The following is a 19,960-nucleotide window of genomic DNA, read 5'->3' as shown; positions in this document are numbered from 1 at the left end:
CAGATGATTATTTTCTTGTGTAGTTGTGTGGGTGTGTGTATTAACTATTAATTTCCACAAAGTAGTTCATTTTTCAACTATTTTTTTTTTTTTTTTTTTTTTTTTTTTTTTTGTTTTGTTAGGATATCTCAAAAAAACTGCTCAACAGATTTCACTGAAATTCAGTGTAGAGCCATGGGAAAAGGAAGCACTAACTAGTTGTTCTGATTATTGCATGTGGCCATTTGTTAAACAAAATGTCTATATGCAAGTGGGTGAGAATAGTTACATGGCAGCTACTTGGCTATTTACACCTGCCCCTCTAGTCTACCATAAAGACCTCTGAAGTCTAGGAGGTTGTGGTGGATGGGTCAACACAGGACTCTTCCTTGGGAGACGGGTGTTTGACTCCTGTGTAAAGGTAGAGTTCAGTGTTTAGACCTTTTTAAAGTCTTCACTCACAGTGGTCAGGTTTAGGCAACAGAACTGAAATTAAAAAAATATAATAACTGATTCATTTGGACATAAAAAAAGAGATTAAACCCTGGCATATTAAAAGGAAGCTTTGTGTTTGGTGCTATTCAGTAGTTACTACATCATAAATGTTGCACCATTTCCTGTCCATGCTTTTTTTTTCTGATCCGTGTTTGAGTCCAGGTGGTTTGAAGCTGTCATCATTTGAATAAACTATCTAATAAAGTGACAGGTTTTCACTGAATAATGACCTATAAGTTTGACTGCAGTTTGGGGGTGTTTGATTTGATTTAACTGTGAGAGGGTTTTTTTTTTTACTCCTAGTGGTTATTGATTGGGCAGTTCATTTGCCCATTCATGGTGGACTTTGATGATGGAGCGTGTAAAAAGGACTGTTAAACTTGATGACATACCAAGACACGAGCTGGGAGGTTTTATATAGCTGATCTTCACAGTCAGATGTCACACACACACACACACACACACACACACACACAGAGTCTTCATGCATGTGATCCGAGTGCTGGTGAGGTTTAATGATGCTGTTTAAGAGAAGTATTGAATCCAGAGCCGGTTTAACTGGGCAAAACACAACCACACGCACACATACACATGCACACATATATCTTCACATTCTCCCAGTTTGTGCATCCTCACCACACCCCTAAAGCCATGAGTACCAGTTGCTCACACGGACACTCTCAGATCCAGTACTTAACTCCATGTGTCGGCCTAACTTGCGTTCTCTCAGTCACATTAATGTGTGTAAATGCGGCGCAGCACCCTGCGGTGCTTTTAGTCTTCATAATTGTGTGCTGAGAGGCTCTGGTCAGTCATTTAGCCCAAGTAGCTTTTAACCACATTTATCACATTTTCCTCTATATCCAGCACTAATGTAACATCCATTACCTTGAGTCAAATGAGCAGTCTTAATCTGACCCAGGAGGCTTATACCAGCCTTTCTACACACACTACCTGGTCCGCTGCAGAGAGGTCTCAGTACGGATTGCAAATGCCAACATGCATTATCCTCATTAGGAATACTCAGTAAGCAGTGTATTGGAATGCACTTTCTGGTAGGATGTGTCAGATTTGAATAAGCTGTATTTCTTTACATTGCAATATGTTTAATATATGTTTAATTCCGTTTTAACACAAATATAAGACAAGACAACATCATAATTATTCGACAACACACACCTTACAAATTAACTTAATATCAGAAGTATAAGTAAGAAACTAAAAATTAATAAATAAAATTAAATAATGAAAAAAAAATCATAATTAAAGTAAAATAAGAATTTGGCAGGAACAACATTATCCCAGACAGTTAACGTAAGAGGTATCCCAACAGCTGATCACCGGTAAATTGGCACCATGCTATTTATTAATTTTTTTTTGTTTAAATTTTAAATTCTATATTTATTAAAAGTTAGAGAGTAAGAGAGTCAGAGAGTAAAGGGTAAGAAAAAGTCTCTCATGGATGCTAAATCTGACACAGTAACATTCCCCAGTGGTTGTTATTATTCCTTGATAAAGCAAGTGAACACTTTGCTCAGAGAAAACACATATTTACAAGAGTTTGTTATTTCTTGATATAACCAGGGCGGGGGATTTAACCCCAAAATAAAAATGTCAGGATCAAGGTGTGGCTTTACAGTTGGCATATCTGAAATATTTGTGAAACCAAAATCTCTTTGAAATGCAATGAAAAAGTGTCCCTTCAGACTGTTTTTTTTATCTGACAAAGTTTCTGAAACAAGAGAAGAATCCATTCCATTGAGGATATGTTGATAGTAGAATTGTTTTCAGTTGGGACCCATGCAAATATTCTAGTCTGGCATCCTCAAACTAATTTACAAATGCGAATTAGTCTGAAAAGTTTCATTTCATTTTTCATTTCCAAGGGGTGTTATCGACAGGTGCTGACACGTCTCTGGACATATTTGGATACACCTACCTATCAGGGCAATGATCTGCCATTTGGTGTTGATCTTATGTTACAGCTAAACAGAGGACAAAAATATGTTTCCAGAAAAACATTTTAGAAATAGCCATGTAGTAACCATATTCATATTTGATTAAGACTGCCTAGTTTTACAGTTTTATCTGAGTCTTGGGAGCCAAAGTTGTAAAGCATGACACAAAATGGTACATTAAAATACAAACCCCAATTCCAAAAAAGCTGGGACATTGTGAAATGTCAGTAACCACATCAAAGATTCACAGTAAGTGTATATTTACAAAAAACAAACAAACAAACAAACAAACAAACAAAAAACAATAAAGTTAATCAGTTTTAACATGAACTATCTTGTCTTTGTACTGAATTCTATAGAAGATCGGTTAAAAAAGATTTGTAAATCACTATATTTTGTTTTTATTTATGTTTTACACAGTTCACAGCTTTTTTTGGAATAGGCAGCAGAAATTTAACCCATATCTGATCAGTTTTGGGACAATTAGAGTTGAGTTTGGTGAGCCTGAGGTGTTGCACTGGACAGACCTGTTGACTGGATACACTTGGATCTTATGTCCAATCAGAACAGCAAAATGTGTGACATGTGATTTTCAAATCTAGACCAGTGATGCTCCTCTGTCAGTCATTATGTAGAACCTGCCCCTAATGAACAATTGTGATTGGAATGAGAGGCTGATGGAATTCTGTCTGAATTAAAAGGGTACCAGACGTATCTGCCAAAGCAAGTAAAAACATTTGCTCGGCAGAGTAGAGTTGTGAAAAAATATGCATTCTCCTCACAAAATGAAATAAAAACCATTCTGTCTGGCAAAAAGTTGCCCCTGGCACAACACTTGGCCTTTTTCATGAACCCAGGAAGGTTTTCATAGGGACCAAACTATTAGCTGAGCTAACTGAACGAGGTAATGTTAAGTATAGAAATAAAAAACGGTGTGAATTCTTCTTGAATGATAATTTGTTGCATTTGAAATTCAGGCGACATCATGGCATACAGGAAGGTGTGTGACGCCCAGGGTGGCCCACTGGTCGGGGAGGTTCTGCACTGCTCTGGAGGTCTGGATCTTGACTGGGACCTGGACAAGGAGGAGCTACAGCAACCAGGACCCAGTATGGACCGCATGCAGATGCAACATGTAGACTGCCAGAGATCAGGTAGGACTTGCTTTAATTGGTACACGCTCAATGACGGTTAAGGGACCAGCTCACCCCAAAATCAAACATACATATTTTTCCTCTAGCTTTAGTGATTTTTGTCCATCTAAATTTTTGTTGCTGTGAGTTAACCAGTTTTGGAGATATCAGCTGTAGAGATGTATATCTACTCATGAACATGTGGCTTGTGCTAGTGACCAGTGTTGGGGAATGTAACTAAATAACATGGTACATCGCAAGATTACTGTTCTTAAAAAGTACCTCACTATGTGACAGTGTTACTTACCAAGAAAAGTAACTTATTAGAGTACTTTTACTTTACCAAACATGTTTTACCTCATACATGTTGGTCTTATTGTCCTAACAATATACCAGCAAACTGGGCAAAAACAATAGACGGGCTGGTAGCCTACATCCTACAGTATATGATGTTTCAGCATGCAACTAATGAATCAGTTAACCTCTCAAACACATGCCTACATGTAAACCATAAAAGTGCACAGGTTTTTCAAATTGCATCAACTTACCTCATCAATGTTCTCTGTAGTTTACTCTTTTATAACACAATGTTTTTCCAATGTGTTCCTCTGACATGATTTAGAAAGCAGAAATTCTTTTCACAGGCGCACTGCGTGGTGTTGTAGTAATGACCCAAATAAGGTTTTTGTCATGGGAAATTTATTCAGTGCATTCATGGCAAGACCCATCTTGAAATACTCTGGGATTGTGGTGTCCACTGAGACCATAGGCTGTGTCTGTCTGTCAGTCTAAAGTTATGCTGGGTCTGTGTAGCTAACATTAGCTGTTAGTCTTACCTGTAAATGTTTCTTTTAATTAGATGTTGGGACAAAATAAAGGTGAAGTCTCCTCTTAATGAAATGATTATTTTAAGGGGTAATGAATCAGCAACTGTCAGATTAGGTGGTTTCACTGAGACCAGACAGGGACTTGTTAAGTGTTCTAATGTGAGCACACAGCATATGGTAGTGTATTGTTCTTTATTTTAAAATGTATTTTAACCCTTTGATGCGCAACATATGAACACCCCTTCTAATGCGCAACATGGGTCAAAAATGACCCGCATTCATTTTCCATGTGTTTTCAGGCTGGGTGAGTGTTTCTTTGCTGTATTTTTTTTAAATCAATTTATTTTATTATTAAATGTGCCAATTATAATTTTAATATCTTGTTTTTGATTAGTACAAGGTCAATGCTTCCATTGTGTGTTTATTATTTTAGGAATAAAAATAGATTTTGAATTACTACACCACATGGGTCAAAAATGACCCATTTATCCAAGTCTGATTTTGAATTAAATTACTTCATAGTATAACAATAATTTGCTTCAAATAATCACTTTAGCAATGCTTTGGGCCAAATAATCATACATTTTATATTTGAAATGTGTTTATTTGTCGTACACAAACATGGACATTCTGTAGACACATACCTCTGATAACAGTTGAACAGCTGATATTTTAACCATTTTAACATCTTATTTGTGACCAAATAAAATATAACAACTGATCACAGTACATATTGAATAGTTTAACAATTGTAATCTTATTTGTGACCAAATACAATAAAACACAACTGATCACAGTGCAGCAGATAAAATTGAACTGATAATTTAACAATGTAATCCAATTTGATTTAAACTAACATAACACATCTGATCACAGTAGACTGCTAACAGCCATTTCAATTCTTACATCCCTCACAAATGACCACGATTTTCGATGAACAGCCATGATCTGAATATAGAAAAGCAAATGCACAAAATATTATCATCAGTATACAGAGACAAGCTTGATAGTGGGGCAGCCAGGGTTTATTATGATCTTGAGGCATTTCTAGTGACAGGATCTGTCAACTGTCGCACTAGTTTAGCTTTATTTTGGTGTCCTAGCTAAGATAGCTTGCTAGCTACAATATTATATGCTATAATACAATATAGCTAATAGTATTGAATATATTTTCCTCTCTGACAAGTAATGTACTTTTTCTCAAGGTAACTTAAACCTTATCAATTATCATACAGTTATATTTCACAAGTCTAGCTAGCTAGCAGCAGTTACTTTGACAAGTCTAACTAGCTAACTAATAGGCTAGTTATTTTTCTTTCTGAGATAAGTAGTCTAATGTACTTATTTAATAGACTGTATGACTAATTCTCAAGGTAACTTAAACCCTTATCAATTATCATATACTTATGTTTCACAAGTCATCAAATGTCAACATCTAACTAACAGTAGCCTATTGAAAATGTTTCCCTTTCTGACAAGAAATGGAGCTACTTAGTTTTCAAATTACCTTAACCCTTTGATGCACAACATGGATTCAGAAAGACTGTGTTTTTTTATTTTCTATATCATTGCAATAAATGAATTCATCATTCAGTATTCCAGGGATTCCTTGATAAACTTGTTTTTGATCAACACAGATCCTTATTTTCCTTTTTCCTTTCTTACTTTTTGAATAGAAAACTTTTTTGTATCACTACCCCTCTAATGTACAACATGGGTCAAAAATGACTCATATTCATTCCCTATGTGTTTTCATGCATTTCTTAGTGTTTCTTTGATATATTTGATATAAATGTGTTTTATCATTTAAAATCCAAGGTATTCATCAGACATGTTGTTTCTGAATACTAAAGGGTGTAAAAAGCCATGTGGCTATTATTACCTTGCGAGGCAGCTGGATTCACGAGATCATACGATCACACGAGATCCATGCTGTGCACTCGTTTACACCCTCATGGCAGAGACAAACCATGATCATTTCCTAGACCTAACCTAAGTACTTTTTGTGCCTAAACTGAAACCTAGGATACCATGAACCCCCGACTCCCCCTGGAGAAGTGGGGGGAATCAGCACGTGGCACTTTTGTTAAGGTTCCGAATGGATGGGCCAGGCCCAGTATAACCAGACTGGGACCCTAGCACCCTCCACCTGGCATGTCAATACCATCAGCCCTCAGAGCAGGCTGAGCAGGGGCATTGCACAGAGACACAGAGTAAGGGTTAAAACATGACACCTACCATTGACCACAGCCTCCTGTAGTTAGTCAAGTTTGATCTGAGCACTGAGGGCTGATCTGAGGACCTCACAGGGCCACATAACTAGATAGCCTTTCAGATCTTATTGGTTATTGGAGACAAATCACTCCACCAACTAAGAACAGTCATGCACAGTTCACTACACTTACACTACAGATACACTGCAGTTCAATATTATTATTATTGGTTATCAGAGATATGTGCATGTTATGTGTGATGGTGTGACAGCAAACAGACAATTTTCAAATTTTAATTGTACTATTTTTTGTTCTAAATCACTGCTGAAATAATAATTTTTATCAAAATTATTATTGTACTATATCTTTATTTGTCAAATAACACTGGCATATATGGATCATTTTTCTCTGATGTGTGGAAACTTGATGTAATAATACAAAATCTTGGTTTTCTTTTGTTGTTGTTCATTGAGTAGGAAAGTAAAATGAAAATAATGTTTTGTGGTAATCTAAAACAAGATATTTAATATGTACTTGGGATATTAAATGATGTAAGAAATTGATATCAAAAGATATAACAAAGTAACACTTAGAAATGTATAAAATAACACAGGATACATATCATTGTAAAGCCATGTTGTGTATTAGATGGGGTTAGGATAGAGTGGGCATCAAAGGGTTAATGCAGGAAGACGCACTTGATCTCACTCACTGATGTGATTATGAAGAGGCGATTAGTTTACTCTACTAACAGGACAATCACAGCTCACAGTAAATGTAAATGTCTGTCTGACTGATATCAGGACAGTTGACATGACAGGTCTGTAAATTATTTATAAAATATTTTTTCACATTAATGAGAATCCCACAGCCCAGATCAGCTGGTTAACAATGTTAAATGTGATTTATATTTTGTATGAGGACATGTGCTGCTGTGATCTGCCTTAATGTAATGAGGATCAGCTGGTTTACACATGCAGTTTTCACTCTGCATGTGTGTGATCTTTTCTGATACATGTCTGACTTAAACATGCTCACATGATCCAGTGCTCTTTGTGTAATTTGTCTCTAAGTTGGTAGATTTTTCCAGCATGCCAGAACAAGTCGTTTTTGATGATCTTAAAAATGTATTTTGCACAAAAATTCTTCAGAAACTGTTACTCATAATTTAAAACAACCTGTCACTGTGAAAAAATATTGAATTTAATGTGAGAAGTTTTCCACTGCCAGCAGCTGCAGAAGAGAGAAACTTCATAAGTACCCTAAAGCGAGACTTGAGTTCCTCAGCTTTGAAGGACTCAGTTTTGAATTGTGCCTGGAGTTCTGTTTCAATGGCACTTTCCTATCCTCACAAATGCCTTCTCAAGCAAACAGGCTGATCGTTTCAAAAGTCAAAACTAAGCAGTAAGTTTTTATTCCATTTCCTATTTACAGTTTATTTTCACCATTACAGTTGGAGTCTGTGGTTAGTGAGTTATAAACAAACCTAACTGTCTCATAGAGGTTGAGCATGCAATGATTTTTACATTCTGTTTTTCTCTTGATCATTTATTATAATTGTTACGAGTTTGACATAAGTTTGATTTTTACATCATTGTGAGCTCAACAGAGTCTTCCTGTAATCATTGTTAACAAGACTAAGCATCGACAGCCAGGCAGCTCTGTGAGGCTGGACTTTACCATCTTCACCATCTTTGTTTACCAATGTATCGAGCAATTTTTGACCTGATGATTCTGAGGGTCTAAATCAGTTTTCATGGTAATCCTTCCAAGAGCTATGCAGAACTTTCACTTCAAACTTGGGATGCTCCTGACAACTAATTTCCCTGCCGATTAAATGCAAATTTTAATTCAGACTAATACAGACACAATTTATTAATTGATAATGTTAAACACTGTCCAAAAATACTGTGTATTTAGAGACATTTGAATTTGTTCATCACAGCCTGCAATTGCCAAATCATATTTTAAATGCTAATGAGAAGTGTGGCATTCATTATGAACATTGCACACTAACCTACAAAACATAACAACAACTCACAACACTCAACGCTCACCTTTTCAGACTGTAAAAAGATCACAGGATCTGCGGGTTAACGATATCATTTACCTGGGGCTGACGTTGCAGCTGCAGCCTGACACACAGTGTGGCTAATGTTAGCAGTGCTAGCAGCAGCGGCTGCTCTGTTTGCAGGTTAATGTCCGTATCTGAGCTGAATGTGCAGTGTTTCGCCTGTCCTGGTCCTCAGAGCTCACTGCCCTGCATGTTTTAGATGTTTCCCTGCTCCAACACACCTGATTCACATGATCAGCTCGTTATCAGACTTCAGGCTTCAGGCAGAGGCTTGATGATGAGCTGATCATCTGGATCAGGTGTGTTTCGCACACATCCTTGCTTAAAACCACCAAGTAAACCTCATGATGGCACTCAACAAAATACTGCACAATTTTGAAGTTCTCTAAAATACTGGTTACTTTTTATGTCAAATTCTGAAATTCTTTGACTTTTTCTTATTTTGGGTCATGGTCTTAGCTATAAAATGTACAGACACTGATGTGTTGTAGAATGTCTGTACCAAAGTAATACACAGTGATGATGTTTTGACACAGATGCTCTCTGAAATGGCCGCACAGACACAGAACAAAATGTGTCTTTGTAGTGACTTTTCATCTAGTGCCGTCATCAGGTCAAAATTCAACTTTCTTTGTTTGTTTATTTGTTGTTTTTTCTTTCTCTTCTTATTCTTCATTTCTTTCACTGTCAGGGTGTTCAGATCCCGGCCCTGACCCCGACCCTGAGCTGATGGAGCCCATTCAGCCGTCTGTCTCAGTTTCACCACATGGACGATTTGAACGACTCCAGGAGGATCCTAACTACATCTCCCACTTCACCAGGGCTCCAGGCCATAAAGGCCAACGACGACTCCACTGCTTCCTGTTCAGGTAATTCAAGGACTGATGAAGAAGTCTTTCTACTACACAAGTGGGATATTTCCTGCTGCAGTACTGTTGGTCACACATACAACTTGTATTTCAACCGTATTTTCGCAGGGTTTTTTTTTTTTCTTCAAAAATATATTTTAAAAGATCAATGTCTATTAAGCCTTGTAACAGGCCATCCTCCTAATGATTAAACATTTTATTGAATGTAGATGTCAGCTCTGTCAGATTTTACATTTGTCATACGGAGGTGACACGATGTTTTTTTCACTTCACAGCACAGTCGTAGTGAGCAGCCATTTTATTTTTTAAGTGTCTCAGAGTTCTCTTAATGTTAATCAAAATACAAAAATACACATTTTTAAACCATAATTCTTCTTCAACTTACTTTTATTTATTAAAAAAACATAAATGATAATAAATACATGTGTTTACTGCACATTTTATATCTATGTTATCAGTATGTATTGTTAGTTTTAGATTTAGATTTTTTATTTTTTTTAATTGTTTGAATATGTGAATTCTTGTCTGTAACAAGGCTGCTTTCCGGCACAGAGCAAGCTTAGAAACTGAAAGCAAACCGAAACCTTTAATAAATTACATATATTTCCTGTAGACATATAAATCCTTGAGGAATATATTGTCACCCAAAAATTTGAATTAGAGTGTTTGTATGAATAATTTGTTTAATCTTTTGGATAGAACATGATTTGTCCTAGTTGTTAAGAATAAGTGTTGGTGTCACCAATTTAACTACAATAGAGAATTGTCAGGATTAACACTTAAAGGCAGAGTAGTGCTGTCATGGTTTTGGTTTTTGTTGGTGACTTCCTGTTTTATTTTGGTAGTCTTAGTTCTCCCTCATGTGTCTTGTCTTTACTTCCTGTCTTTATCTGGTTTCCTGCTCTTTTTTGATCACTGATGATTTTCACCTCACCTGTGTCTTGTTATCCTCCTTTTCCCTAGTGTATTTAACCCTGTGTCTTTTTCTCCTTGGTGGCTGGTTCTTACTCACTTGCTGGTTTGTTTTCGTCCTAGTGAGCTCCTGGTTTTCTGTTTGCTCGTATTTTTTGGTTCCCCTGTATGGATTTTTGGGGTTTTTTTTTTTCCTTTTCTGGATTGAGGACTCTCCTGTGTTATTCATATAAGCTTTTGTTGATCTTTTTGTTTATTAAATATCTTTTGAACTGCTCCCCTCTGTTTGCGTGGTCTGCATTTGGGTCCAGCCCTGACAATTCCTGAACCCGTAACAAGTGATAAAAAAAAAGGACAACAAAACAAAGGATTTAGGGACTACAAAGCCGTTAAAGTAATCATGTGGAATATTTACAGAACATGCCACCATGTTGATGTGACCTCTATTGCTCCATTTGATTAAAATGGATGATCAGCTTGGTGATTGTCAGAAATTCTGCAACACTGAATGAGCAAGAAAACAAATTAGATAAGAGTGTAAAAATAAAGTATACCACACTTAATTATTGCACTTGAGCGTTTTCTAACTTTATATTCAGGTCAGACTACAGTGGCAGAAGCACATCACAAGAGGCTCCATTGTATAATTTCCTCCAACTCTTTCTTGGTGCTCAGGCCAAGTATTACCATGTGGTTGAATCAGATACTCCTCCAAATGTAGGAGTATTATGATAGCATCATAACCATGTGGCCAAACCACCAGCTACACAGAGACCATCTGAGAGAGGAAACCTTATCTTGTCCACTTGTATCCACATTTTAAATCATTTCCCTCTACATAGAAAGTCAGGAAAGGAATGTAAATGCTGAAAAGGAGAAGGCCATTGCATTGAATGCCTTGTTCTCTGCTTATTTTGCTGCAAACTATTCCCTAGTCCTCTGAATCATGATAGATGGTACTTTTAGCAATTTGTAAATGTGAATTAGTCTGGAACCTCTCATTTCATTTTGGATTTCCAAGGCTCCAAAATGCCTCTGGACCCAACTGAATAGACCTAGAACCAATCAGAGCAATGAGACGTGTTCGTAATTTAAACTAACCAAATCCTGTCAGAATTACGGTACACACATCTGTCTTATCAACAATTGATTTAAAGGTTCAATGTGTGAGATTTAGGGGAATCCATTGTCAGAATGTAACGTTCATCAGTTTGTTTATATTGATTTATAATCACCTGAAAATAAGAATCACTGTCTTTTTGTTACATTAGAATTCATTCATTTCATTTATTCAACCTTTATTTAATCTTGAGGAATAATTGAAGGAGCACCCTCATTTACAGTGATGTTGAGAGTAACCTTCAAAGAGAAAAATACAACAAAAAAAATAAATATATATAATAAACAATGAATACAGACAACACAAAAAAATAGACAACAACAGAATACAGTTAAATACAGTTACATTCAAGAAACCAGGCTAATAACTTCAAGAAGCTGGAACTACACTACACTAAATCAGCTAGCTAAAGCTGGGTTAGCAGAGAGGCTAATGGTACCAGAGAAGCAGGCGCTGCTGAGGAGGTGGAAGGCATCAGATATGTAGTCAACCGTGAGCCGGCGGCACCAGGCAGGCAGTCGACACCAGTGAGGCAGGGGTACTGGTTTTCGTTTTTTTTCTTTTCATATTACCTCTCTGTGTGAGACTTAAGCTATGAAAAGGGACTTAAGGTTCTGAACATAAAATTTCAAACTCAAAATCATAATCAGTAATCATAATTGAATTTTTATTTTAAGTCAGTTTAAAACTGGGAGAAACCCATGATAAGCATTGTAGCCTTTTAGTTTCCCTCAAACAAAACAATATAAAAAATATGACAAGAATGCATATCGTTTTTAAATATGGGCTAAACAACGTCAAATGAAAGCAAAAACAAAATAGATAATAGTCATGGTTTTAAACTAACATACAGGTACAGGTCTGTTCAGTTTTAATGTGTGTTGTAAAGTGTTCCAGGTGTGTGCAGCACAAAAACTAAAAGCAGTTTTTTCCAAAATTTATATTTACATGGGGGACATGAAGTGTTAGCCAATCAGCTGAGCGTGTTTGGTAATGACTATTGGACCAGTGTAATAAGGAAGTAATATATGATATGTAATGTTCCAATCAGGACTTCATAAATGAATAGAAACCAAATGTCTGTCATCTAACTGTTAATGACGTCCACCCGACATTTTCATACAGGATGCAGTGATGTGTAGAATAACTGTTATCAGTAATAAATTGTAGGGCAGAGTGATAAACTGAGTCTAGTGATTTGAGAGCTGAGGTAGAGGCGTGTCTATAGATAATGTCCTCATAGTCTAGGACAGACATGAAGACAGCCTCAATAAACCATTTCCTGCTGAAGATGGGAAAGTTAACTGTTTCTGTATAAATATCCAATTTTCTGTCGTAGCTTACTAAGTGTGCCAGTGTAAAATTTAAATGTAACTTTTTGGTCCAGCCAGATACCAAGATATTTATATTCAGATACCCTCTCAACATTGTGTCCGTCTACAGATGTAAAATACGAACCATTAGTGTCAGAATGAGCCCTTTATATCTACAGAGAGTACGGGTCCTCTTCCATGTAGGCCACCATGTTGGACTGCCATGTTTCTAGAAGAGTCTGACCCAGACCAGCCAAACACTGGCTCTGAATACAGCCTTTCACCTTCTTTGGGAGCTTCCACGTGATTGAATGGGAAGTGGAGTGACCGAGTGCTTTTGTCTCCTCACTGCAGAAACCACATATCATCTATCCTGACACTAGTACTTTATAGTTCCTGTTCTCATATCATCATCCAGCCAGTATTAGCCCATTCATTGCCATTAAGGTCTGTACCACATAGCGTAAGAGTGAGGCCAAAGTACCCCTAGAACATTCCCAGACACACATTCCAATTGACACAGTGCCTGCTGGGATGGAAAGGTTGCATGTTATCTAGATAAGCCCCACTGCAGGGTGCTTGAAATCAAGGTCTGAATGGTGCCCTGAGGCCACGAGCACCAACACTGACTCAGCCTCTATGAAAAGGTAATAGCAGCCTATCGAATGTCAAACTGCTCATTAAGCACAAGCACCATCTTACCTTTTAAGGTGCTCGAAGTACCTGAAATACTTATACTGCTGGTCAGTGTGTCAACAAGAAAGATTTCTTCAGACAGTCATACAGATGTTCCATTCAGCAAGGTTCATTCTTGACCTTGGAAATAGCAGTTGGATAAAAAAAAATCTGAACCCAAGGTCTACCTAGCTTTTTATTTCTGATCTCTCCCTCATTCCTCAAAGGTACTTCCTGGCAGGGGTGGGACTTTTTGTCCTGGGTCTCCTGATTGGCTGGTTCACTCACACACCTGCTGTCAAACCCCCCGTTCTTCCATCAGAGAGCTCCGACCTGCTGGAGGAGCTGCTGAGAGGAATCACAGCCGACAAGATAAATGCTCTCCAGAGGTAAGCACCCAACAAAAAAAAAAATCACATTTTACTGAGAGAATTGTACTTCTGTTGTGGACACAAAGTGGAAATAAAGGCAGTAAGTGGTGTGTGACACTTTGCAGATCCACTCACGCAACAGCCCTTTTCAGCTCACGCTGGCTTCACAGTAAAAGAGAGGTGCTGAGTGGTTACAAAGAGCTGTTGAACAGAAAACACAAGCACAAAACAAGGCTTAAATGTCTGGAATGTAATAACTTGCAGCATGGATGGATTTTGCAAACTAATTTATCTGGTCTTTTTATTGTTCCCATGTTCATGTGTCTGGGGGTAAAGAGAAGTGACAGAAAAATAAGGCACAGTGAGCATCTAGACAACAAATCATTGTATTTCTTTTACAAATTTTAAAAGCAAATATCAGTTAATATTAAGGGACTAAAACAGGTTGAATATATTGATTATTTTCTTAGGCAACAGTAATTGCTTTGAAGTATAATTTTGTTCTTTTTTATTTCAAAAAGAATTTAAAAATGAGTGTTGGTCGACAGCTGTAATTGGTATACAGATGTGGGAAATGCTTGCCTGGCTGCTGGCAGTAGGTTGACATCCAGTTGTTTTGTATATACAGAAGACTAGAAAGTGACAATTACACAAAAATGAAAATAACACATAACAGTGTCACTTCAGCACAAGGCAAAAGGAGGCAAAGCTGTCTTTTTCAAGATGGGCTATGGAGAAAGCCTTTGCTAAAATATAGGGATATTTTAGGCAGTATTCAGTCAAGACTGACCTCATCTGGAAAATGACAACATTTGTTGCTGGTCCAAAAAATCTTTTACACTTTTATGACAAATTACTTCTTGTAGCCAATGTAAATAAAGACTGTTGTCTCTGTGAAGCAGATGTAGAAATATGACTAGAAAGCCCCAAAATTATAGGATGAAAGTCAGGGTGGAAGGTTGAGTGGGACAGTGTGTGCCAACTGTAACTTGACTGGTTGGTGGAGACAAACAACTGTGAGGGAGTAATTCTGTTATCTGACTGCTCTGCTCTATGTGACCATTGACAGCTGACCTCTCACTCTTCTTAACCAGCCACTTGGGATTAAAAAATGTGAGCCTATATTAAGTTAAGGTGACACATTTTCTATCCTGGGATCAGAAGCACACTATCCAAATGTATATGGATTCCAAACCTGATCACCTTAGTGTTTTATCTGGTGGTATTAATAATTATTACTGAGGTATAAATGTAATTTCAACATTAATCAACATTATAATAAACATAACAAACTGTGCAGGTTGCATGCAGCTTGACCTTCGCTGTGGTTGCATGCAAGCATTTTATTGATATTACCCCTATTTATTTAGCTTTTGAGTTATTTGTAGTTCCATGAAGTATTGTAAACTGACACAGGATATGTAATGGCTATGTTAAAAAATTTGAGTGTGTCCTGTAATATTATTTCTAAAAGATAAAAAGGAGAAAGAGGGGGAAAAAAAAGACTGAATTAAGAATGTAGAAGGTAATTTAGTAACTGTAAGACGCAAATATAACTTTACAGCTTAAAAGAACAGTGAGTTCAGGACACGGGGGGTGGGGGTGAAGAGGATGTAAAGTAAAATTTTTGATCAATGGAAATATAGATGGAGGTTATAATTTTATTTTAATATTTTATTTCATGTTTGTTTTGTTCTGTTATGCAGTGACACATCAGTGTTCATATTATTGATCTTCTCCTGAGTATACAGATATATGTACTATTTATTTGTACTTTTTTCCTTTATTTTGGGTATTTCACTTTATTACACAACATCATGTGAATGAAAAGCAATGTACAGAAGGATAATGGGATAAGCCTAATGAATAGATTAGCCATGTACATTCCAATTCTGTGATGGCATTTTAATATGAATTGTAGCCTCCAAAGTGAACCAAGAAAAAACAAGAAAAAGACTTGGTCACAAAAAAGGTTCTGATCTAGAAATGATCCTAAAGAACAGGAAATATCTAATGGGTTGATTTGGATGGCAGTGACAAACCACCTACGTCGTGGGTTTGGTGTAAGTTTGTGGACTGGTTTGTTGTTTGTGGGCAGTCAGAGAAGTGAGAAGTGTATACTGGTGATGAAGACATTAAAAAAGGGATAGAGGAAGACAAAATGTGAGAAGAAAATAGGACTGTAGGAAGAGGTTGTTGGAAAAGCAAAGCAGTGCTTTTATGATGGAGTTGAATGGATGTTCAAAGGAGGTGACAGAGAGGATCATAGTTTGATGCCCCAGTCTAAGATCGCCATAATCAACAGTCTAGCCAGGTCAGTTTCAGCCAGATCTATTTATACCCAAAGAGAAGAGGAAAGACTCAGAGATAGTAGGGAGAAAGCGGAAACTAAATAAATAAATAAATAAATAAATAAAGTCTCTCCACCAGGTAGCAAATCTTTTTTTCTAACACTGATACAAACCTCTGTCAACCTGAACACTGCCTTCTCCAAGCCAAAGGATCATGGGATGCCTGTGTATATGTGTCTCTGTGAGATAACTGGCTTTGCCACTGAACTGAGACAATCATGTCACCATGGTTTCCCTCTCTGTGTTTGCCACACTTTTCATTATTTATTTTCTCACATTTATATTTCAAGGTGCCAGAAACACCCCCACCCACCCATCCATAACCACCAAAGACCCACACACACTACATGTCCACCATCTGTGACGATGATGGAGTATTTGTTTCAGTTGATGGATGACTGCAACAGTTACTAATAAAATTAAATGGTTGTTATCACCACCTACTAGTCCTCAGTTAATTATATTCATTATGATTTATTTATCAGTGACCTCTATCTACTGTGTGTCTGCCGGAGACCAGCATTAAGTGTAACAATATTATCTTTAAACCTTGAATGAATATTGCTTTGCAGGATTAAATTAACTGATGAGAGACGAGATCCAATTGAAACGTCATGGGGGGGTTTATGCTCTCCAAAATTGAAGTTGTGGGTGCAACAATCCCTCAACAATCTTGAGGCAAAGCAGGACAAAAATGCAATTGTAAAATAGCCACAGACAAATAACTTTAATTGGCATTTGACTGTAAAGGAAAATAATGTTATAGCATGTGCTATTTTAATTTTCATGGAGGGTAGCGTGTGTTTTGTTTCTCACGTGTTACTGGCAGAGCAGACCAAGCACTTTAATTAAGTGGTTAAAAAGCACAAAACGCCATGAATTAAAACACCTGTGATCATTAATGCAGTTAATACAGTGAATTGGACAAACAACACGATATCTGTGGAAGATGTAAATCTTGCACTGCACTGGAGGGATGAGCCCAAACTCAGCCTTGGACTGAGGTTTGATACAGATTTGGAATCTCAAACAAAATCCCAGGTGAATCTCAAAGCTTCAAGAACGCTGGATTTATACTTTATCCAAAATACATCTGAGTGAAACACTGCAGCGTGTGATGGATTTACCTTCAGCAGCTGTCTGTGCCAAAAAGCACCCATCACTGAAGAAAAACAGCCAAAATCTCCTGAAGAATCCATTCAGCCTCACACCAAGTGAGTGAGAGCTTTTTCTACAGTTTTACTTTTTAACTTTGACTGATCATTAACTTTATTGAGGCAACTATATTGAACATGGAAGCATGCACAGTGGGAGTATTGTAAAATATCACTTGCATGAGGCTGTTCAGATAGTGACAGATCACAGGCAGTATACCTGGTATTTCATTCTCACATGCAGCTGCAGTGAAGGTCAAGCTGCACAAAGCACGCATAGTTCATATTATGTTCATTATAATCATTCTAATTATTAATACCATCATATAAAACACTAAAGTGACCAGGTTTGGAACCCACATACAAATAATAATCCCAACCCCTCATGTCATCACACCCTAACTTTCTATCAGACAACATTTTTTGTCCATGGAATGGTCATGTAATTGTTGTGGTCACTGGACCTTACGAACTCTCAACATACATGATTTTCTTTGTGCTGTGAGGCAGCAGACGCACATTTTCAGTCTGAAATTAGACATCATATTTTTCTAATTAAACAATCTAGTCTCTCTTGAAATCACATGTGACTAATTTGCGATCATTGCATTCAGTAGCATCATTTAGTATCAGTCTGAAGTAAATGTGTAAGTATTAGCTTGCTGCCCTACCTGTAGTTTGGTTCACTTGGTCTGAACCAAACAAAAACAAACACTATAACAGACTGTAATACTAGTCTGTTTTGTTGTCACCCCTTTTCATTACAAACAAACCAAGTGGTGTAAACTTACAGTGCTTTCACACCTCAAAGTCCATACCAAGGTTTGTGTTTGTGTTACCATGTATACGTTTGGTCTAGTTAGTTCTGCTTTTACACTGTAATTACACAAGCACACTAAAGAACATGAAGTACCTACATCCTGTCATCATCACCTAACTGAGCTGCGTCTCCCTGTATTTAAAATCGATTGGATTGAGGACGGGTTTGTCTCTGAAGTGGACAACTCAATTGCTCTCTTTCATCCTCTTGGGAAATGATTGAAAAGTGTCAAAACAGAGTATTTTCCAACTGACTCAGAAAGTGGTTGGATAAATGTCAAATAAACATTAGAATTTCTGAGCACACAAGAAGCAATGAAAAACAAGTATGTAAAAACAAACACAGCAGAGATTGTGCAGCAAAAGTGAAAAACTTCCCTCCAAGATTTACAGTTTATCCAAATATCGATGGATATGTCTTTTCTTAATAATCGAACAGCCAAGGACGTCATTTTTGTCTTCAAATTTTTATGTGCAATACCTTTGCTGAACTAAAAATACAATGTGATCATTCTTACCTATTCTGGCCTGTGGTCACACTGACCACACTCTTACTGTTACTTTTTGCACAGTTGCAGATGCATCTTGCTTGCTTATTGTCTCTGTCAATAAAACTTCACAAGTTCCCACCATTAAAATCCAAATAATTAATTAATTAGACTGCATTAAAAATAAAGTAGGGAAGACCAGGGATGGCTGTAAACATTTTGCCTCAGCACCTATGACACTGAATTATTTATTAATGTTATATTGTTAACATTAGTTAATGATGTTTTATGTTAAGCCAATTTCCCTTTTTTTTCTTTGTTTTATTTCTTGCTATCTTCTCTTAATTTCATCTGTTGTTTTTGACTTTTTTTTTAGTAGCTCAACAATATGTTTATTTACCTCTTCACTAACACCTCATGGGACTGAATATCAGTATTTTGTACTTGCAGTCATTCTGCATTCCCTGTGGCGGACACAAAACATACCAACCAAAAATGTAATATATTAGAATCCACCTGCAATTTAGCACTCTTTATTTGGAACCCTAGTAAATCAGGACCTTACAGAGAAACAATAATGATATTATAATTAGAAAAGTATCACTAACCAAATTCTTCCTGGAAACATATTTGGCTACTATCCTTATTCACACACACTTATTACACATGGAGAAACATTCCAACATTTTACTGTATTTATTCTATATATACAGTATCTCACAAAAGTGAGTACACCCCTCACATTTCTGCAAATATTTAATTATATCTTTTCATGGGACAACACTGAGGAAATGACACTTTGATACAATGTAAAGTAGTCAGTGTACAGCTTGTATAACAGTGTAAATTTACTGTCCCCTCAAAATAACTCAACACACAGCCATTAATGTCTAAACCGCTGGCAACAAAAGTACATACAAACATATATAATGCGGTCCAAACATATTAACTACATTAAAATATATTAAAGAAAAGTTTATCACTCCGTAACTTTGGATTCACTTCTAGACGGGTAAATCAGAATAATACTGAAAATGTAGTGACACCCAGATCTAACACTGATGCTTCTGCAGCTAGTAGCATGCTTTTGAGTTACTTGTTCAGAACTTGAAACTGGGGCTTCCAATGGACTCTTGAGGTTGGCAAGTATCAAGTGAGCAAATAATGATAATTCAGTGTCAGTCTCTGATCATGGCTGTGGTCTGTTCA

At 36.9% G+C, this 19,960-nt stretch overlaps 1 protein-coding gene across 1 annotated transcript in view; it reads left to right on the top strand.

Annotated features, from left to right (window-relative positions):
• The window catches only part of naaladl2 (N-acetylated alpha-linked acidic dipeptidase like 2), a 753,458-nt gene that overhangs the window by 221,854 nt on the left and 511,644 nt on the right, over positions 1-19,960 (top strand). Inside the window, exons 3-5 of the mRNA XM_084722364.1 lie at positions 3,410-3,586; positions 9,371-9,548; positions 13,796-13,957. Of these exons, the coding sequence (XP_084578490.1) occupies positions 3,418-3,586; positions 9,371-9,548; positions 13,796-13,957 (509 nt within the window). The 5' untranslated portion in view covers positions 3,410-3,417. The remainder of the gene's footprint in view (positions 1-3,409; positions 3,587-9,370; positions 9,549-13,795; positions 13,958-19,960) is intronic.

This window comes from Lutjanus erythropterus, chromosome 7 (assembly GCF_056507025.1).
Source record: "Lutjanus erythropterus isolate fLutEry1 chromosome 7, fLutEry1.hap2, whole genome shotgun sequence".
Classification (NCBI taxonomy): domain Eukaryota; kingdom Metazoa; phylum Chordata; class Actinopteri; order Lutjaniformes; family Lutjanidae; genus Lutjanus; species Lutjanus erythropterus.
Note: the sequence above shows the minus strand (reverse complement) of the source record. Positions and strands in the feature narration are given on the sequence as shown.